The sequence below is a fragment of the Mustela putorius genome, unplaced genomic scaffold (genome assembly GCF_011764305.1).
Source record: "Mustela putorius furo isolate JIRA1106 unplaced genomic scaffold, ASM1176430v1.1 tig00003845_pilon_pilon_pilon, whole genome shotgun sequence".
Taxonomy (NCBI): Eukaryota; Metazoa; Chordata; class Mammalia; order Carnivora; family Mustelidae; genus Mustela; species Mustela putorius.
The window spans coordinates 61430318-61451933 of NW_025421998.1; the positions used below are offsets into that span (position 1 = coordinate 61430318).

Sequence of the window (21616 nt, forward strand, 5' to 3'; positions counted from 1 at the left end):
GCTGTGTCTGTGTGGTAAATCTGCTCTATGGACACCTGGAAAGATAACATTCACGGACATGAAATGACATCATGTCCCTTCAGCTCACCAGATAGGTCCTGTGTCCTCTTTCCCATTCAGCCTCTGTGTCCAGGTTTGTGCCCACCTCCACCAGGAGGGAGATGCAGGGACCCCTGGACATGTCTTGTGTTTCCAGCAAGATTTGAAACTCACAGTGAGCAGAATGGGACCCAAAACGGCCCCAGCAGGAGGGAGGGTCGCCTTATCTGGGGCTGGTGGCTCTCAGACAAGGGCGAGATCAGTGGAGGCAGATGCAGAACAGGGTGGGCTTCCTAGAGATGGTGGTAGGAGGTGGCTTTGACCTTGAGGAATACCTGGATGTTCTCATCCCAGGGCAATGCATTGCCTTCGCTGTCCTCAGCCTCCCCCCATATCTCCTCACCCCCACCCTGCCCTGACAAATGGGCACCGCAGAGGCTTGGCTGAGGAAAAAAAAAAAATACATAGCTGCTTTGTAGGCTTCTCCACATTTCCCAGGTTGTGATTTAAGGCTGTGTGGTGATCCAGGTCTTGCCTTTGTTTTCTTCCTCCCTCTCCTGTTCCCTTTTGACATTTCCTTCCTGCCGTTTTCCCCGAGGTGGGCCAAGGAGAATTTCCTTTCCCATTCTCCCTGTGTTTTTAGATTCTGTTCCCTTATTTCCATTCTAGCTGCCCTTCCCCTGCCCAAGCCACCATCACCTCTACCCTGAATCCAGAAAATGGCCTCTCGTTCTTGAGGGGTGGAGGGGGGCGGGTCTCTCCCTGGCATTGAACTCCCTGCACCCCTTCCAGATCAGCTGAGCTGCCTGGACCAGTCAGCTGGAAGGCCTCTGTTGCATGACCTTGGGAAAGCCTCCTGGTTTCTCAGGACCTCAGACCCTCACAGGGGCGATGGGGTAACGCTGCCAGCATCCACTCTTGAGTTCCAGCCCAGCCCTTCCGTGCCCTGAGCCCCGGTTTCCCACATGTCCCAGTGGAGGTTGTGGGTGGAATCATGAGGGATCCTTCCATGACAAAGCCCAGGTACTGGGCTTTGTCACCCACCCCAGTGGCCAGGCTCTGGAAGGGGAAGGTTTGAACACCCAGAGGCACATCAGTGTTAATGATTAATCTGCCACTGACAGGATGCCCTTTACCTAGGCATTAGGCTCTGTCCTTCATCAGCTCTGACCCTGTTGAGGAGGAAAAAGGTTCTGGAGGTTTCCCTGTTCCTCCCTCCCCCCCCCCCAAAAAAGTGTAGTTCCCTTCCTTTGAGGAGTAAACTTGGCGGGGGTGGGGTGGGTGGGTAACGTTTTATCTTTCGTCTTCTTCCCTGGTTTCCTGCCCTGGGAGGGAGAGGAGGAAGTGGGGGGACCAGCCTGCTTAGGTGCATTAAAAAGGAGTATATGGTGAGCAAGGGAAGCTGCTGATCCATTTCTCATGGGTCATCTGTCTCATGTTAGGCTTGGCACTGCCTAAAGACAGGGAGGGATGCTGGGTAGCCTGAGGAGCTCAGTAGGGGGTAGCCTGGCTGGCCTCAGCCCCATGAGGGCAGAAGAAGCACCTAGAGCTATGTGGCCCAAGGGAAAGGGAAGGTGGAGTGCTACCCTCTCACTGCAGGGGTGTCCAGCAAAAGCTGGCCCGGAAGGACATGGTGGAAAGATATCAGAGCTTTCCCTTGAGGGCCCTCGACCAGCCGCCAGAGGGGGTGACACCCCATCCCAGGGGCGGGACCATCCCTAGCTGGGGTGCAGCAGAAAGTGTCCTGCAGGTGGTGGGGCCTGGGGAGTGGCTGGAGGGTGTCAGAGTCCCTTCCCACTCCATGGGGAACGTTGGGAGCCCAGTGAGTCACCGCTGGCTCCGGTGTGCTGACTGATGATGCTGTCTTCCTGTCTGCTTGGTGCAGTGGCTCACGGGAGGACACGGCTGCTCTTGTCTGTTCCTGCTACCATCAGTCACTGGGCTGGTGGGGCCCAAAGAGGGCCTCCTGAGTGTAAACAGGGGAGCCGACTCCCCTCTAGACCAAGTATCTGTCACACATCCCTTCCTGCTGGCAGAGCTCCAGTCCTCTGGGCTGTGTGACCTTGGGATCTATCTTCCCCTCTCTGGCCTCAGTCTCCCCACAGGCAACTCAGTAGTAATAATGGAAGATGGCCTTGAAAATCTGTCTCTGGTTTGAAATGGTGTGTCTATAATGAACTCTTTCCAAGGAAGATATTTCAGATGTAGAAGTATGGGTAGAGGGTACCAGAAGGTCTGACGAATCCCCAAAGGTGTGAGAAGGATCACTAATAACATACAATGAGTTCTGAGCTGATCTTCCTTTTTTGAGAGACAGAGAATGGCGGGAGTGTAAGGATGGAGTGTATAAGCTTTGGAGCCAGCCTGCTTGGGTTCCCTTCCCAGCTCTACCACATATTTGCTGTGTGACCTTGGAGAAGTTACTTGGGCTCTCTGTGCCTTAGTTACCTTAGCTATAGAATGAGGATAATGCTAGTAACTGCTTCAAGGTTTTGGGCAGGTGAAAGGAGTTAATGCAAATTGGTCGCTTGGAAGAGTGCCTGACACATACTGAGTGTCTAATAAATGTTAGTCCGGAGCAAATAAAGGTGCAGCGGTCCTGCTGCTGCCATTTTGAAAGGGATACAGGGCTATGGGGATGGAGGTGACAGCAAGAGGTACAAAAACCTGAACAGAGTAGTAAGAATCATAACAGTGAATCCCCACACGGCCCTACTGGGAACCAGGCTGTGCTGTGTGCTCTGTAGTTTACTTCCGCGACATAGGCGTTCCTGTTATTTCCATTTTACAGACAGTCAAATTGAGGCACAGGAAAAACTGGCTTGTCTGAAGGGCTAAGGCTTAAAACTCCAGCAGAATGGTCTCCATGCCCATCACCGTAAATGCCGGGGAGTCGAGTTTAATTGTTCTCAGATCAGTTATAAAAGCCAGTTGCCCCAGCAGAGCCTGGACCCAAAACAGTGAGCCTAAGAATAGTGGTGACCAGGTTGTCCTGGGCCAGCTGCGTGGCTGGGCTGAAAGGGCCGGGCAGGCGAGAGCCCAACCACAGGCTGCAGTGGCCATGCCTAGCCTTGTCCTGTGCGAGGGTCATTGGCCGTTTTGGGGGAGTGCTGAGGAGGAAGGCAGCCAGGACAAGGGGGAGGAGGAGCCACTGACTGGGCTGCAGGTGGCAGGCCCAGGGCATGCATTCAGGGCACATGCCTGTAGTTCACAAGGGGAGCAGGTTCGAGGGCAGATGGCCTCCAGCCATAAACTCTGAGTGCTGTCCAATGCTCAGATGGGGCCGGGAGGTGTCAGAGCATGGACAGCAGGGCAGGCAGAAGTGCCAGAAGGGGCTGAGGAGACTATCGTCTTGGAGAAGCTAGAGAAGGTGACCCCCGAGGTCCTCAGCTAGCGTGGGGGTGTGGAAAGATCAAGGCCCCAGAGCTCCCAAGCGCTCTCTTGCGGGTGAGTCCAGTGGGCCGGGGAGTGGTGGGGAGAGCAGACAAGAGGCAAAAGTGGGCTAAGGGACTAGATCTTAAGAGTTCTCATGTTGATAATCACATTACTGTGTGGGGACGATGTTAACTTATTGTGGTGATAATATATACAAATGCCAAATCCTTACATTGTGTGCCTAGAACTAAGATAACGTTATATGTCAATTATATCTTAATTAAAAAAGAAAAAGAGGGCAACAGTGGACATGGGGAGCCCGGGTCTAGCTCCAGATGAGACCCTGAGCTGAGCCTACCCCAGCCCCTCCACCCTGCATCACTGGGCTGCTTCCCCTCATGGCCCAGGCAGCCTAGTGACAAAGCAGAGCTGGGGGATGGTCTGGCGGGGGCCTCTGTTTTGGCTTGTTTTTCATCAGAGCAGCGGGCCTGCTGGGAGCAGGCAGGGGCATCCCGCGAGTCTGGCGTCCCCGTGCCAGTGCGTGAGCGTGTGCGTGCTCGCGTGGGTATGTGCGTATGTGTGTGTGTATGCGCCCGGGCCTGAGTCCAGACGTATTTCATTTCCTCTGTGTGTCTGAATGCCTTTGCCGCTTCGGGTGTGTGTTACTACATAGATCGGGGATCAGACGAATGCAGGTGAATCCCGGCACTGCCGTCTAATTGCATCTGTACGTGTCTTTATTCTGTGTTTTGCGTGTGCGTCTGTGCTTCCGCGAAGGGCCGTGTGTGTGTGTGTGTGTGTGTGTGTGTGCGTGGAGTTGTCTGTCGGCCCCTGAAGGGGTCTCTACCTTTGTGTATTCCATGCCTGGCAGGGCACTGATGCCCCCTGGGGATAAATGTCTCTCTTTGACTCTGTGGGGTTGACGTATGTTTGTGCTCTTCTCTGTGGACCTGTTTCTATGTATTTGTGTGTGTGTGTGCGTGTGTGTGTGTGTGAGAGAGAGAGAGGGGTGGGGAGATAATCAGAAATCAGCCAGCTCTCAAACACAGATTCATTCTCTGCCTGCTTGGTGCCCCCACTTGCCCCTAGAGCAACCAGAGGCGTGGAAGCTGCTTGCTCTCCCGGGCCAGCTCTCTGAGTTCTAATAAAGGCCAAAACGGGGATTTTAAAATCCTACTCTCCGTGAGAGTTACCTGAAGAGCCAAAACCAGCATTGATATCCGGGCCCCCGCCCCAGAGGCAGTGGTTCAGTTGGGCGTGGGTATCTTTAAACGCTTCTCAGTGGTTCTGATGGGTGGTCCGGGCTGAGTGTGGGCTAAGAGGGGCCAGAGAGGGGGCGGCAAGTCTCCATTTGCGGGGTCCCCGTCGTGAAGGAGGCAGGTAGTGCCATTGCCATCTCAGGGTGTTGCTGAGAGCAGGGAGCCCCAATTTCATGGCTGAGTGCTCTTGCCACATGTCCTCTCCAGGAACCTTGCTCTGTGCCCCAGGGCAGAGGTCTCCCCCAAGGGACAGAGACAGCCACTGGCCCTATTTTTGGTGGCATCTTACTGGGAGCACAAGAGAGGTGGCCCCTGAGGAAGGAGCATTGTGTCCACTTGGTGACACAGGCTATGTACCCGTTTTCCTTCTCTGGCTCTTGTTTGGGCCCTGCTGGCCAGGAGGAAGCTGAGAGGAGGAGTCACCTTCCTCCTGGCTAAGACAGCTGAGACCCACACAAGTCGAGGGTCTAGACTGTGGCTGGGTGCGGGTACCGGAGCCCAGGCGTTGCCTGCAGGCTCTGAGGCTGCTGGTGGCCCTGCCAGATGGGCTGACGGAGGTTCCAGAGCCACCCAGCATGGTCGTAGATGGGGGCGCACCTGACCTCACATCTCACCGCCTTTGACCTGATATTGTCCTGGTGGGGAGGAGTCAGCTGCGGATCTCAGGCTTTCGATGCCTTGCAGTGGCTTCTCTAAGCCCTCCGTTGGCCTAGAGAGACAGCCTGCAGGTTCTGCTGTGGGCAGGGGACCGGGCATTCCTCTGCCCCAGCCAGGTGGGTCAGAGGGTCAGCTCCGGAATCAGCACACAGGGCTTTAGGCTCCTCAGGGAGAGTGGGGTTGACCAAGCCCCTGGGGACCAGCAGTGCCTGGTCATGCCAGAAGTAGCCCATGACCAGTAGAGTTGTGGAGGGTCCTGTATAGAAACCCAGGCCTGAGAGTCTGGCACAGCTGGTGCCTTGGGGTGCCGGGATGCTGGGGCCAGAGCTCCCCCAGCCTGCCCATCCTTCCTGACCCGCAGGGGAAAGCCTGCATCAGCATCCTCAGGGACTCCTGGGCTTCTCCGAGCATTTCTTGGGGACACCCAAGGTCTTCCTCAGCAACTCTGGGTGGGCCCTGAGGAGTAGAGCAACAGGTGGGTAAGACAGGGTCCCCCTTTGGTGGAGCTATCCTGCAGCTTGTTTGCTTTCTCCTTTTTGGATACTTGCTGGTCACCAAAGTGAGGTTAGAGAAGCTAGGGGAGAGGGAGGGAGGACACACGGGTGGCAAAAAGCCAAGGGCACAAAAGGAATGAGGATCACGGCAGCTCTGCCCAGGGATGGTGTATATGGAGACTAATAGCTGGGGTGCACCCCCTGCCATGGGTTTCTGAGCCCAGGCACCTGTGGTGGGGGCTCTGACCCCTGCCAACTGAATCCTTTTAATAATGGTTTAATAGGAATGTGAATAATAATTTTTAAATAACTGTGTGGTATTCCCTTGCATGGCTGCTGGGGCCTGTTAACAGGGTCTGCTTGATGGATGCTGGGTTGCTTCCTTTTCTGCTGTGGATGCTATTTTAAGTGATGCTGCAGTGACTGCCGTTGCACGTGCTTTTTTTTGGACAAGTACAAGTATTTCTCGGTAAATACTCAGATGCGGAATTGCTGGGGTAAAGGGAATGTGTGCTAACCATCGATTTTAGAAGCAGACCAGACTCTCCCCCTCGGGAATGTGCCAGGGACCCCACACCCTCCCCGCTGGACTCCGGTCCCCTGTCCGGTCCCCGCTGGCAACCCTCATCCTCAGGGACCTGCCCTCCTTGGAGCATGCTCTTCAGCAACCACTGCTTTCTCCTGGAGGCCCAGTGGGCCGAGGCGGGGTGAAAGCAGGTTACGACTAAACAGCCCTGGCCCGGCAGCTGGAATGAAGCGATGCTCTGTGGTGGGCACGGGAGTCAAGGAGCAGTTCATTCTCACGTAGCAGTCGGGAGCTAGGGAGGTCTCCCAGGCTGGTGGGGCGCTCGCGGTGATCCCATTCCTCTCATTGTGGGGCTTCCCACGGCCCGGGGGTTGGCTCTGGCATTCAGGCAGGGCGAAAGAGCAGAAGTGGAGAACGGGTGCTGCCTCGTGGACAGGGGGTCTGCAGGTGGCACCTGTCCCTCCCCCCCGCCCCCCGTATTCCGTAGGTGGGGCCTGGGTCAAACGCCCGCACCTGCGAGCGGAAAGGAGCGAGTAATGTCCTCTCTAGGTGGGCATGCTGGTGAAAACTCTGTCACAGTGGAGGGAGCTGGGGGAGACAGTTGCTACAGAGAAGAAAGCCATGCAGACCCTTCTGGTGGCCTGATGGGGGCCTGAGCCCCTGTGCCCTGCATTGTATCCCCAGTGCCGAGCGCTGTGTAGGTGTTCAGTGGATATTTGTTTGCTAGAGGAGTAAGGAATGCATAGACCAAGGCAGGGAGGGGGCTTACTCTGATAGGCTGAGAGCCTTGCTGTAGATAAGCGGGGGTGTCAGGAGGAAGACCTGTCCCTGCCCGGGGACCCGCAGGACTCATGCCTTCCTTTCTCTCCAGCCCATAGACACCGTGGGGCTGGCGAGCGGCTGCTCTGAGCGGGAGGCAAGCATAGCTGGCCTGAGTCTCCGTCCGGACTGAGAAGCATCATGGCCAGTATCTTGCAGGCCTCCCTGGCTGCTTTCCTCCTGCTGCCTATGGTAAGGGCCCAGGACTCTCCCCTCCAGGCATGCTTACAGATGTCCCCTCGAGGAACCGTCCCTGCCCCAGCATGAGAACACAGCTCTCGTGGACTTTGAAGTTACGTGGTCCTACACTTAAATCCACCACTAACCAGCTGTGTGACCTTGGACAGGAACATGTGATTTTTCCGAGTCTTGGTTTCCACTTTTGTAAAATGGGGGCAGGAGGGAATGAGAGCAGCTCGTAGGTCCCGCTGAATGCAACCAGTGCTTCTCTGCCCACAGCCCCTGGGGGTGCATGCCTCCTGAGCAACCCCCTGGGGGTGCATGCCTCCTGAGCCCCCAGAGGGGAGAGAGGATGAGCTCCCTTAGCCCCTTCTCTCTCCCACCCCTGCTTGCTCCCCTGAAGTACAGTGCTAGTCCCCTGGTCTCTAGAGCCAGACTGCCTAGGTTCTGGTCCTCACTGCACAGTCTGCTAAGCTAAGTGATTTTAAGAAAGTTACCTAACATCTCTGTGCTTAGGGTTCACATCTGTTGAATGGAGAATGATGAGAAGCACCTACTTTGTAGAGCTCCTGAGTTATATATATATATGTGTGTGTGTGTGTGTATAAGACAGAATAATGCACACGCACAGGACAGTGCTGCATGTATGTTTGCTAATATTATTATAACACATGGAAACTGAGACCCAAGGAAGGCTGGAAGCCACCGATGGCCACACGTTGAATTGGTGAAGGAAAGGAGCCCTCATGATATTTGGGGCCTCTGCTGGCCCCAAAATCTCTCTGGCACTATCCTCTTCCTGCTTCTGCCCCACCCCCACCCCCACACCCCACATCGCTCCGGGGCTGAGGTAGCAGGGTTTGTCTGTGAACCTCCTGCCTGCTCCTCCCATCCATCCCATGTGTCCCGCGTGTCCCTCACAGGCCACCGCCATGCACTCTGACTGCATCTTCAAGAAGGAGCAAGCCATGTGCCTGGAGAAGATCCAGAGGGCGAACGACCTGATGGGCTTGAATGACTCCTCCCCAGGTGAGTGGGGTGCTGAGGAGGTCAGCGAGTTCCCAGCACAGCCTGGCCAGGCTTTTGAAACTGGCATCTAGGCCTCTGGCCGTTTTATAGAGAGTGGTGGAGGGTACCAGTACCTGGGTCCTTCTGGAAACCCTGCAGGGTGATGGAGTCCTGGATCTGCAGTGACCTTGGGGTTGCCCTCCTTGGGACATCCTACCCCGGATTCCTCATTCTGGAGGAGGCTGTTCTGGGCAGCTGGACATGGCTGCCTCTGATCCCCTGGGGTCTGGGAGCCGGGTGGTGTCTGGGCTGGGGAGTGGCTATTAGAGAGCTTGTTAGCAAGCAGCCTGGGCCTGGTGGCAACAGGGACACAGCTGTCGCCAGTGGCCAAGTTGGAGAGCACCTGGTTAACCCAGGGCGGGCACTGAGGGGTCATTTCCCTCTTCTTGTGCTCACTCCACCAGAAGCCAGAGAACAAGGCTGCAGCAGGGACCCCATTCCTAAGCCTGCTGGGTGAAATGTTCTCCTGGGGCTGCTGTTAGCACTCGGAGAGGGGAGGATACTGCTTCCTGGAGCTGGATGGGGCCATGCACGGCAGCACACTTAGCAATCGTAGCTCTCCCCATTAGATGCCCAGAACATCCCCAATCCCATTGATGACCTCAAATCCTCCACACCTTTTCCAAGTGTCCCAAGGACATGGCAGGGACCCTGGCTGAGAACCAGAGGTCTGTGTAAGGCCTCTCCTGCAGACTCCCCGCTGGGCAGATGGTCTGCTCAGGCCCACAGAGTGGGGTGTGTGGGAGCTTGCAGAGTTGGGGCCGGAGTTAGGGCCGGGGCCTCCCTCGTGGCCTTGCCAACCTCACCTGTGCCTGAGTTGCTGGAGGGTGGGGCTCCCTTCCCTGACTGGAGGGCTTGACTTTTCCCTCTGGATCCTCCCCATTTCTGAGGAGCTCTTCTGAGCACCATCTGTTTAAATACTTGATTAATCGGCAGCCCAGTTAAATGTAATGGTCCCTGCGGGCTGAGCTCCCCGTACAGTCAGTGAGCATTAACTGGTAATGAAGCTCCCGGTCATGCTGGCCTCTCCCTCTGGGCTGAGCTCTGGTTCAGTCTTAACCGAGGCTGAAAGTAGATTCTAGGTCCCACCACCCAGGGAAGCTGAAGCAGGGGGCCCAGAAGGGCACACAGTGGCAAGAGACCAAAAGGGTACCTGGTCCAAACCTCTAGTCGAGGGGATGGGAAGAGGGGAGCCTGGGTAGCAGTGACTCGTTAGGCCACACAGGGGTTGGAGTGAGTGGCAGGTTGAGGTGTCCTGCCTCCCAGCCCAGGGCCGTGGCGCCTTCATCACGGGTCTCAGATACACTTGGGGTGGTGTAGTGAGAAGCATCCAGAAAGGAAGGGTAGAGGTGGGGTGGGGACCAGACTTGGGGAGCCGCGTGTGGGTTAATTGCACAGCAGTTTGGGGAGCCCTGGGGTGGGAGAGGACACAAGGGCCTGGCCACAGGGGTGTCCTCTCAGAGGCATGAGCAAGATGGATGTAAGGTTGGACACCCTCCCAGGAGGGGGCAGGACAGTGCGAGGTGGGAGGGGGTCCTCACCACCAGGTAATGCTCAGAAGAGGAAGAAAGGAGTTCTCTTTGGGGAAGGTGGGCAAGGATTCACGGAAAAGGTGGTATTTAAACCAGATCCTTGGTTCTCAAACCTGGCGGCGCATTAGAATCACCAGGAGCTTTTAGAAAAATGTGCTGAAGCCACAATCCAAACCCATTAAATCAGCACCGTGGTCCGTTGTAGTCAGGATCTTTTAAGTCTCCCCAGGCCATTCCAATGAGAAGCTAGGCTGAAACTCCTGAGCAAAGCTTAGGGATAAGCAGGCACTTGCTGGCAGATGAGAGCTGAAGGATGGACGAGCAGGGAGAACATTCTAGGCTGAGGGAACCCCAGCAGTAAGAGGTGGGGAGGGGAAAGAGTACCTCCCTGTGTGTGGAACCCTGAATTAGGGTGGGTTGGGGTGGCCTATCAAGAGGGTCTGACTGAGGGTCCCAGGGGCCCTGTGAGTCAAGACTGACCACAAGTCCCCCTCAGACCTGGATTTGGGTGAGGGACCCCAGGCCTATGGAACAAATCCACTCATCTACTGACATACTCATTCATTCACCCATTCATTCATTCACTCACTCACCCACTCATTCATTCATTCACCCATTTATTCATTCATTCACTCACACATTCATTCCTTCACTCACCCATTCACTCATTTACTTATTCACTCACTCAGTCACTCATCCACTTACCCACTCATTCACTCAGTCACTTACCCATTCATGCACTCTCAGTCACTCTCATTCATTCACTCACCCACTCATTTGCTCACTCACTCATATGACAAGTTGGAATCTTAGTGTCTGGCCTGGGTAGAATAGGGCAAGGCCACGGGCAGGGGACTGTAGAGACAGAGGTTTGCACCCTGCTTGCTCTGGCTACTTCAGAGAGGTCATGCCAGTGGCAGAGGTGGAGCTGATGCTGTGGGAATTCAGTGGAAGGAGAAAGTGCTTTGTGCTGGGTAGTGTGAGTGGACGTGGTGGAATCAGGGAGGGCTTCAAGGAGGAAGGGGCATTCAGGCCGGGCATGCAAGAGGCAGGGTATAGAGGGGTCTCCTGGAAGCAAGCTTTCCTCTAACTCTGAGTGCCCAGAGGAGAGAGGAGTCTACACCCTCCCATGGTCTGCCTAAAGAGAGATTGTCCTACCTCTTCCTATCTTCCTACTCTGAGTCATAGGGTGGGGCTCTATAGGACAAAGCTGAGATGTTACCTCTGTAGGACAAAGCACAGCCAAAAGGCAACCAGCAGGTGGAAAAGAAGAGGAGACTGAGGGCTTAGCTGGATTGCTACCTCCATGGCCCTTTCTTTCTCTGTGCCTCAGAACCTTCTCTATTAATTAAGCGGGTGAGATGGATCATATTAATAGTCAATATTTATATAGACTTACCATGTGCCAGGCACTGTGCTAGTGCTTTTTTCTCCCACTGCAGCTCCTTAGGTGTGGGGTCTATTATCACCCCTATTTTGTAGATGAGGAAACTGCTGCCCACAGAGGTTATGCCCCTTGCTTAGAGACAGTTAAATAATAGGCAGAGGTGAAACTTGTATTCGGGTACTCTGTACCCTCAACTCCTGGGATCCACTGCCTTGGAAGAAGGATATGAGACACTGAGCCCCTAGCCCCCCTCACCTGCTATATGACCTTGCAAAGGGCACTTAACCCCTTCATTTATTCTGTCTGCAAAATGGAGGATTAAAAAATAATATCTACCGTGTAGGATTATTGCATTAAATTCCAATCGTGGGAAAGGCTAAGGGTGTTATGTGGCATTTGCTAAGTATTCAACAAAGATGTTAGAGTAACAGAGTCGTCGTGTTAGGGCGTGGAGTGCCTCTAGGGTCTCCGTCTTCCATTAGATCAGAGCTCTGGGGAACTGTGGAGTTCTCTGCAGGAAACTGCAGTTTGGGACAATCTGGAAGGGCTTTCTGGAAGACTCGAGGAGGGGCTGGGAACCAGATCCAGGCTGCAGAGGGCAGATGGAGAAGCATGGGAAGGGGAGCAAGAGCTCCAGGTGGGAGACGACCTGATAGAGGGAGGAAGGGAGCCGTGAGTATGGGAGACGGGGATTGTAGCAGCTCGCTACGGACAGTTTCTGAATCTCCCCCTCCACGGAGCTGCCCAGGGTGGCTCATGAAACCTCACCCACCTATGGGCTGGGCAGAGTTTTCCCTTCCGTTTTACGGCTGCTGCTTCTCAGACTCATAGAAATCGGGTTGCGAGCCCGTTACCTGGTAAGTCACACAGCCAGGGAGGGAGGAGCTGGGACATGTGGTTGGAGGTTCCGAAGCCCTTGCTGCTGACCACTGCACTGTGGCTCAGAGGAGGAGCAGAGCGAGACCATCCACTGCACCCTTCCCCCTTGTGCACTGAAATATCACTTGGCAGAGGAAGTTGCAATGAGGCTGGAGAGATAACTAGGAGCGGGGGGGGGGGGGGTTTCTTCAGTGCACCCCCTAGAAGCCTGCACTTCACTTGGCTACGGAAAGGCTAAAGGGCATCTGTGTTTCTAAGGGTGTGAGGCCCCAGCTCCAGTCCTGTGGGAAGGAGGCAGGGCTGGGCAGGCGGGAGTCCTGGGAGGGTCCAGTGGTCACCAGGGGCTTTTCTGTACAAGCTGAGGTTAGAAGAACCCCTTGTGGGTCTCAGAGGAGGCGGCCTCTGGGCACCTTTCCAGTGCCAAGTTCTGGGGGAGCACTGATCTTGCTGTCAGCAGACAGGGGAGAGTTTGCTAGGGGCCTTTGTTTTCCCCACATGCTCCATACGAGCCTCAGGTCCTTGGGGGCGTCCTTGTCATTGCCGTCGAGCCAGGCTTCTTGGCTTCGTATTAAACCTGCTTGTGAAATCCAGGCAACAGTTGATCTCCTTGCTCTGCGAAGTGTCTTTGAACCCCCAGGAGCACTTAAAGATGCTGATAGCCAGGCCCTTCCCAGACGAATGCAATCAGCATTTGGTGGGGAGGTCTGTGGTAAAAGCCTTCAGATGATTCCAAAGTATATCCAAGTTAGAGAGCCACTGTTGTGGCCAGAGGACAGCAGCCACTGATGCTCGTGCCGTCTTGGGCAAGAGAGCAGCCCTCCGCGTTCAGGTAAGCCGGGCTGGGGGCTCGTTCCTAGCCAAGAGTCAAACACGAATGTCACGGAGAATTGGCGATTGGCATGGTGTTGCCGGTCTGCGCTGGGGTGACCTGGGAGGCCAGCCCTCCCCCTGCACCCCTTTTTTCCCCCTCTCCTGCCCCTTCTGCCCCTAAGCACATGCACCACGCATGGAACTCTGGCCAGAGGTCAAATGATGCCTCTGAAGTGCACTTGAAAGAGAAAAAAGGAAAACTCTCTTCTTGCTCTAGTAACCATGAGTTATGAACTCACAGTCATGCTTTGCTGTATTTGAAAAATGTATTTCTATGTATTTCGTATATTTCCTATAATCTTTTAAATCCAGTGAAGCAAGTGCGTTGGAATGGGGCCACCCATCTGCCAGGTTGAGGTGTGTCCATGCTACAGTGTCTGTGGCGAGGGCAGGCTGCGGGGGGAGGGCTCCCAGGATGGTTACCTGTTTCCTCCCCAACTCTTGTCTGTCACTGGAACACCTCAGAGAACATGGGATGGTAGTGGCCAGAGTGGCCTTCGGGGTGGAAGCCAAGGGGAAGGGAGATGCCGGCTGAAGAGGGTACAAAAACCAGGTGAGGCCGGCAGAGTGAAAACAGGCTTGCTGACTGCGAGGTTTGTTCACAACATCCTGGGTGTGTTTTAAAGATGTTTCTCGGGACCGTTACTGAGGCGACCTGATTGGCGGTTTTGAACCTCATCCCAAAGCCCCTGAATGCTAAATGGGACTTGAGACAACACCGAGTCCAGCTCTGTCATGTGACCCAGAGAGAGGTTGAGGCTGGAGGTGGCTGTCACTGGCTCAGTCACACGGAGTGCCAGAGCCAGCTCTGGGACAGGACCCAGGTCTGCCATCCCAGCCAGGGGGGTGCTTTTGTGTGGCAGTGCTCTTGTGCCCAGAGAGGAGAAAGGAGTCCTGTGCGTGGGAACGGGATCTCCACTCTGAAGAGGTGCCGGGCCCACAAGTCACAGGCACGGCCCTCTTTGTTCCCTCTGCTCAACCCGAGGGGCCTGCCTGTGCGAGGTGGGTCCGGTCAGCACCTCCGCTTTGCGGCGCTGCGGGCTTCCGTCAGCCTGGACGTCTTCCCCGCGTTTCAGTGGGGTCTCCTTGGGGGTCCCCCTATTCTGGAGAAGATGAAAGAGGCCTGCGGTGGCTTTGGCTGGGGCAGGAGGGAGATTTGGCAGGAAGATGAGGAAGCCTGCTCATTGCTATTCTGCCCGGAGGCCTGTCCGGGGGTGCTGAGTGCTTCGCCCCAGCTCCCACCTCCACTCTCACCACACAGGAGAGGCCTGGAGGAGGGCCGGGCCCAGGCTCCCCAGCCCTCCTTGACCGCCTCTCCCAGCTGCTCTGAGACGGAACAGGCATTCAACATGGGATGGGGAGAGGGTCCACGGGGACCCTCGCTTCCGACAAAAGGTTCCATTTCTGTCCGAACTGGTTTTCCTTTAGCTCCGTAGTTCTCAGACCCCAGCCTGCCTCAGAACCTCCTGGCAGGCTGTTAAAATGCAGAATTCCTGGACCCAGCCCCAGAGTTTCTGACTCAGTGGGTCTGGTGGGGCCTGAACAGCTGCACCTCTGGCAAGTTCCCTGTGGTGTTCCTGGTTCCGGGGTCCCCGCTCTGAGGGCGGCTGACTTCCAGAGGGGAGGACTGCATCTTCTTCCTTCCCCAACAACCTCCCCACCACCCAGCACCGAGCCCACAGCTGGTTCCCATTTTATGGATCAGAAATATTGGCTGGAAAGTCAATTACAGTAAATGGAATCTTTTTTTTTTTTTTTTTTTTTTTACCCTTGAATTGTGCTAAAATGAGGGGCTTGTTCTAACACTACCTGAGCATCCTCAAAGGGAGGACTGCATCTTTGTCTGAGTCCCTTTGGTGCCCCTGGTCTCATGGGTTTTGAACACTGTGTGGAACTGGACAAAATCATCACCATGACAACCTGCGATTAGCTCCTTATTTTGTTCCAGTCGAGGCTAATGGTCCTTGTATTCTCTCGCTGTTCAGTGTGCCCAAATGGTCTTTTCCCCTCCTGCTGTCGCAAGGCACTGCGTCTCCTTGGCTGCTTTGTGTCTTAGTGTCTTGGTATGAGCAGCAGCCACACCCACCCCCCAATGCTGAGTGTGCACGGCGCTCTGCCCCAAGTAGGATCCCTGAAGCACCTGGATTCCTTGGACCAGGTTCCACAGAGCCTTTCAGGTTTTCGGGGGGGTGGGGTGGGGCTGGGGAACAGACTGAGCCAGGGGGGCAGAGACGGGCCTCATGTAGAACTGGGGAACTAGAGGAGAGGTGCTTGGGGATGTCCAAGCAGAGAGTTCTCCCAGGGGAGAGAGAGGCCATTCTGATTTTTGACTCGCAGAGAGGAGGGGAACAGCGACTGATGTATTTGACCATGTCTTCCTTGAAGCATGCTTTCCTGTCTGCTATGTTGCTAACCTGGCCTGGGAGTCCTCGGTTTCTGGCCACCCCTCCTCAGCCTTCTTTGCCAGCCCCTCTTCTGATGCTGCATTCCTTCTTCTGTCAGAAACAAGCCATATCCTCTTCTCTTCTCTTTGCCACACACCCTCTCACTAGACCCATTGTCCAGGTCCGTGGCCCTACCTAGCATCCCTCCCTGTGCTGGGCACTCCTTGTTCCCTGTGCTGACCACTCCTGTTCTCCTGCCCCAGTTTCCCACTCCCCGTCTGCACTCCGGACTTATCTAACTGCCTGTGGGAAATCCACCTCCACTTGGCTCTTGGCACCATCTCAAACTGAACACACTCCTCCAGACGAAACCCTTGAGCTCCAGCCTGCCTCGTGCCCACCACCATTTGCTTCTCATTCAGGTTCTTTCCACTGTGGGGAATGGCTGACCCTTCCAGCCATACCGACATTTCAAGCCAGAAACCCAGGTGCCATCTCTCCTACCCGCCTCCCTTTCACTGCATCAGTCAGGGAGCCTTAATTGCTTATGCGGGTCACAGGGCGGCGTGGTTGGCAGACGTGGGACTCAGAGCTTGACTCTGCACCATCATTCAGAGCCCCGGGTTCCTTCCATCTTAGAACACTGCCGGCCTCAACCTGGCGCCTCGAAGGATGCTGCAGAGAGGGGAGAGGGAGAGAAAGGGCATGGAGCCTGTGAGGGATGCCTCTGAGAGCAGTCCATAACCTCCACTTACCTTTGTGTGAACTCAGTCATGTGATATCGGTGAGCCCCCAACAGTCGGGGGCACGCTTGCCGGTCACAGCTGGTTTGTCGCAGGGCCCTTAGTCCTGCCTCCAGACCTCCCTACACGACATAACTTTCCTTCCTGGCTGTCCTGGCTCCAAATCCAGCCCCTCCGCCTTCCCCTGCACTTCTGCCCTATCCTAACAGATATGTTTCCGTGTTTGATTGACTGTTCTTGAAATGTTCTACCTTCCCACACGTGATCTGATTCCTATGGAATTCCTATGGAATCAGATCAGGGGACTCCTGAAAAAAAGACTCTGGTCTTTTTTTTTTTTTTTTTAATTATTTTTATTAACATGTAATGTATTTTTTGCCCCAGGGATACAGGTCTGTGAATCATCAGACTTACACAATTCACAGCACTCCCCATATCACATATCCTCCCTAATGTCTATAACCCAACCACCCTATCCCTACCCCCGACCCCCCAACAATCCTTTGTTTCATGAGATTAAGAGTCTCTTATGGTTTGTCTCCCTCCCGATCCCATCTTGTTTCATTTTTTCCTTCCCTACCCCCCCAACTCCCCACCCTGCCTCTCAAATTCCTCATATCAGAGAGATCATATGATGATTAGCTTTCTCTGATTGACTTACTTCGCTTAACATAATACCCTCTAGTTCCATCCACGTCATTAAAAATGGCAAGATTTCATTTCTTTTTAAAGTTTTTTTTTTTCTTTTTTATTTGACAGAGAGATCACAAGTAGGCAGAGAGGCAGGCAGAGAGAGAGAGAGGAGGAAGCAGGCTCCCTGCTGAGCAGAGAGCCCGATGCGGGACTCGATCCCAGGACCCTGAGATCATGACCTGAGCCGAAGGCAGCGGCTTAACCCACTGAGCCACCCAGGCGCCCAAGATTTCATTTCTTTTGATGGCTGCGTAACATTCCATTGTATATATATATACCACATCTTCCTTATCCATTCATCTGTTGATGAACATCTAGATTCTTTCCACAGTTTGGCTATTGTGGACATTGCAGCTATAAACATTTGGGTGCACGCGCCCCTTCAGATCACTTAGATTTGTATCTTTAGGGTAAATACCCAGTAGTGCAATTGCTGGCTCATAGGGTAACTCTATTTTCAACTTTTTGAGGAACCTCCATACTGTTTTCCAGAGTGGCTGCCTCAGCTTACATTCCCACCAACAGTGTAGGAGGATTAGGGGACACCTTGTCTTGAAACGCATCTAAGGGAGGCAAAGCAGTGGTGGCCCCATCCTCATCCCCCAAACCTGAGAATGTGTTACCTTACATGGCAAAATGTTCTTGGCAGGTGTAATTGGGTTAAGGATCTTAAGATGGGGAGAGGGTCCTGGATTATTCAGGTGAATCCAGTGTAATCAAAAGGGTCCTCATAAGGGAAGGATGGAGGCACGAGGGTCAGAGAAGGAGAGAGTTGAGGACGCTGTGCTCTTGGCTTTGAAGGTGGTGAAAGGGGCCACTGGCAAAGAATGTCTTGAATCTGGAAGAGATAAGGAAATGGATTCACGCTAGATCCTCCAGAAGAAATGCAGGCCAGCAAACATCTGGATTTAAGCCCAGGGAGGTCAGTTTCAGACCTTCTGACCTCCGGAACTGCAACATAAGACATTGTGGCATTTAAGCCACTGAGTTGGCTTTGTTGCAATAGCAATAGGAAGGTAATTCATCATCTAAGGGCTTCTCTTAGCATTTAGCCTAAAGAGCAAGATCTTTCCCTAGACCACCGAGCTGTAAGCGCTGTACAGGCAGAGACCGGGGCTATATTTCTTCACTCCTGCATTGCTCTGCAGCGTTGGACTCATAACTGACACAATTTCTTGAATAAATGTGTGAATAAGAGGGAGGGGAAGGGAGAGTGAGAAAAATAGGGTAAAAGGAGGAGAGGGAGGAGAAGGAGAAAAGGCGTCTTGAAATCCTCCAGTCCCAACAACACTAAGCTTTGTTGGGACTAGAGTCTGAAACAGATGGAGATAGAGAACTGGATGTGTTCTGTGGGGGTGGAAGGAAAATGAGTTGCTGTCCTCAGAGAAACCCAAGGCTCTTCCCTCCTTATCTTCCTGGAAGGGGTTTCTGGGGGGGATTCAGAGCAGGCCCCATCAAGGAGGGGAGACAAGCTAGAGCCCACGCCACCTCTGAGAGGTGGAGCATCCTGGGAGCCCCAAGGTGGCCCTCTCGGTCTCCTGCAAACCCTATGATGCAGGGCAGGAGGGTGGGCAGAGGGCTGTGAGCTCCCAGTGGGGTCAGTGACATTGTCCCCTAAAGGAAAACTATTTTTCTACTCACAGCATTTCTGACATCGAACATGTGGGTTTTCCAGGCTTCTGTGAACACTCGACTGGTGTCCCTACAATTTCATTCACTTCTGACACTAACTGTCTGCAGTTAGCCCAGACCCTTTGGCTAAGAGCTCGGTCTGAAGACTCTCCCCTCCCGCACTTTAGATGCCATTTGCAAATCATGGGTCCCCATGTTATCCATGCTTCTGTCTGACTTGACTACAAATTGGAGGTTCCCATGTCCTGCCTTCTCTTCAGTTTCAATAATTTGCAGTAGTGGCTCCCAGAATTCAGGGAAACACGTTCACCAGTTTACTATAAAGGATATAATGAACAGCCAGATGAAGGGGGTCGTAGAGTGAGGTCCAGAAGGAGCATAGGAGCTTCTGTCCTTGTGCAGTTCGGGGGTCACCTCTCTGCTAGTATGTGGATGTGTTCATCCACCTAGAAGTTCTTTGAACCCCATTGTTTAGGGTTTTTATGGAAGTTCTGTTATGTAGGTATGATCCCCTAAATCCTTAGCCTTTGGTGATTAGCCCAATTTCTAGCTCCCCGCCCATGTAGGGAAGTACAGCTGGTTGCCAGCTGAAAGTACCCGCTGGCAACCAGCCATCTTTGCCCCAGAGTCACCTCATTAGCATAAATTCAGGTGTGGTCGGAAGAGCCTTATGAATAACTGAAGACACTCCCCTTACCTCTATCAGGAAATTCCACAGGTTTACGTGCTTTGCCTGGAAGCTGGACTAAGACCAAATATCCAATTCTTACCATGCGGTTCCCTAAACCCAGACACTGGGATTGGGCTCTCAAGTTATGGATTTCTATTCTAGTCTTTCCACCTGCCCTGGTGCTATAGGAATTGCCCCTGGGAACCTTAGTCCCTGGAGGGGAACCAGGCCAGGAACCTAAGGAGCGCACCGGGAAGGCTTCGATAGTGTGGCAGACCATGGGGTAGGGTGGGGCACCGTGGCGGATAGGTCCTGGAAGATGCTTGCCCTGGCAGTGGGGCCCTGGAGGGCAGTCCCGGCCTCCCCGGCCACCCTTCTAGACACCAGCAGGTCATGAGTGAACCTCTGTTCCTAATTTGAGATCTGGTCATCCAGAGTTGGGCATATGCTCAGAGACTCTCTGCCCTGGCAGTGCACACAGGGAAATTAAGTCCGGGTGGACTGGGTAGAGACTTGCCAGCATCATGAAGGGAGCCCTTGGCAGAAGTCAACCGAATTCGAGTCTTAAGGCTGCCTTGCAGGGGCCCTTATGCTTCCTCTGCCCTCCCATGCAACCTTCTCAAATTTGTTTCCTGCTCCGCTGTGGCCCTGGTCCTGATGGGTGTGAGAGGTGGGGCAGGACAAATTCCCCAACCAGGCTTCTAGGCCTCCGACCTCCCACCTGGGAGCCCCCACTGCCCCTCATGGCATTGCTGCCTGGGGCTCTGCATCTTTCCCTGCTCCTCAACCCTCGGGAGCACGCTCTGTTTATCTGAAGGGCCCTGAGACCTCAGGAGCGTCAGCTGGCTGTCGCAGCTGGTTGGGTCAGGGCCTAATGTTCCACATTAAGGGAACATCTGTTGGCTGGGGCTGCTAGGGCATGGGCCAGACACAGCCATGCTCCACGGCCGTTCCGTGATCCGCGTGGGCCATGGCAGTCAAAGATACGCTGCTGGGTCTCTTTCAAGGACATGATGTCATAACCAGCCACGTGCCGGCTGGTTTCCTGCTGTGAAGGGTGGGCAGGAATCAGCAATAACTGGCTACTGCTGTGAGACCTGGGACCCTGCTCCCCTCACGTGGCCCCAGTGACCTAGTCTTTCTGGTTTGTTTCCCTCAGAATTTTCTGTGGGGCTTCCAGCTCCCAAACTCGGTCATCCCAGGAGCCAGGAGACCAAAGGCCAATGTTACTGGGTGTGAATTCCAAAGTGGCTGGGTTTGGATTCTGAGAGACCAGGTTTTCTGCATTTGGAAGCTTTGGGTGCCTTCTTGTCCAAAGGCTAAGTCCATTGTGGACCCCGACAGGCTGGGAGCCCATGAGGTCTGCCCTAGGCCCCCCTTGCAGGCCTAGTGCCTGCCCAGTCGTCCTCTGTGACACTCCACTGGAATTTCTCCTCACCTTGCCGGGCTCTGCTTCATCTCCTCGCCTGGACCTCTCCCAGGGGAATGCTTCTCAGGGACGCCTAATTGAAATAATGAAATTAATGCCAGTAACAGCAATGAACATGCATTGAGTGGGCCTGGAGCTCCGAGAGCTTTACATGGATGAATTCATTAATCCTCACGACAGCTCTGGGCGGTGGGACACTGTCGGTCACCCTCTGACTGTCCTTGATCTGGTAAAGAAGCCCTCTCCAAAGCCCATATTTCTAGACCCCTCAGCAGGATGTGAGTCCCTTCCTGAAATTGCACTCTGCTGTCGGACCCTCCGTGTGGCCGCTTCCCTCCTCCACCTTTGCTCCCCTTCGTGGGAATTACGTCACCACTCGCACTTCCTCTGCCCACCTGATAAATGTGCGGTTGGTTCCCTGGGGCTCCCTTCTTCATGCCCTTCGCACTTCATGCCCTTTCCCTGGGGGCACTGCTGTCCCAGGGCCTCACCCTCTCCCTGTGTGCCAGAGGGGGAAGCAAGGGCTGCGCCTTGGGGGCCATGCTGAGGACATGAGGTGGTAGGTCCTCTGAAAGGTTAGCACAACTACAGGTGGGCTGGATGTCCTGCCCAGATCTTCCTTTCAGGTGGGCTGAGGGGATGGAGAATAGGACACGAGTGTCCACATATATTTTTCAGTCAGACCAACCAAACATGATGGCCCTCTGGATATGGCACATGAAGGAGGAGGAGGCATAGCAAGGGCAGTCTCTTACCGAAACCCAACTTCGGCTGCCCTTTGTTTGAACAGCCAACACTTGAGAGATGAGTTTTGATTGGAAAGCAATACGAGCTTTATTCAGGCCACCTGCCACTTGGGAAGATGGCAGTCTTGTCCAAAAACCAACTCTGTGGTGACTGCTTGGCCCAGAGATTTATTTAAAGGAGTTTAGGGCAGTTACAGGAGGGCAGTGGTCTGTAACCTTTCTTGATTGCGTGCA

General features: G+C 54.2%; 1 protein-coding gene across 5 annotated transcripts in view; it reads left to right on the plus strand.

Annotated features, from left to right (window-relative positions):
• ADCYAP1R1 (ADCYAP receptor type I) overlaps positions 1-21616 on the plus strand; it is a 58559-nt gene that overhangs the window by 3603 nt on the left and 33340 nt on the right. For 4 of the 5 annotated variants that reach the window (XM_045062850.1, XM_013061505.2, XM_013061506.2 and 1 more), the window contains exons 2-3: positions 7222-7361; positions 8273-8378. In XM_045062850.1, coding sequence (XP_044918785.1) covers positions 7311-7361; positions 8273-8378 — 157 coding nt within the window. In that variant the 5' untranslated portion in view covers positions 7222-7310. Of the gene's footprint in view, positions 1-6177; positions 6294-7221; positions 7362-8272; positions 8379-21616 lie in introns of all 5 variants that reach the window. The other variant, XM_045062851.1, reaches the window with a different exon arrangement.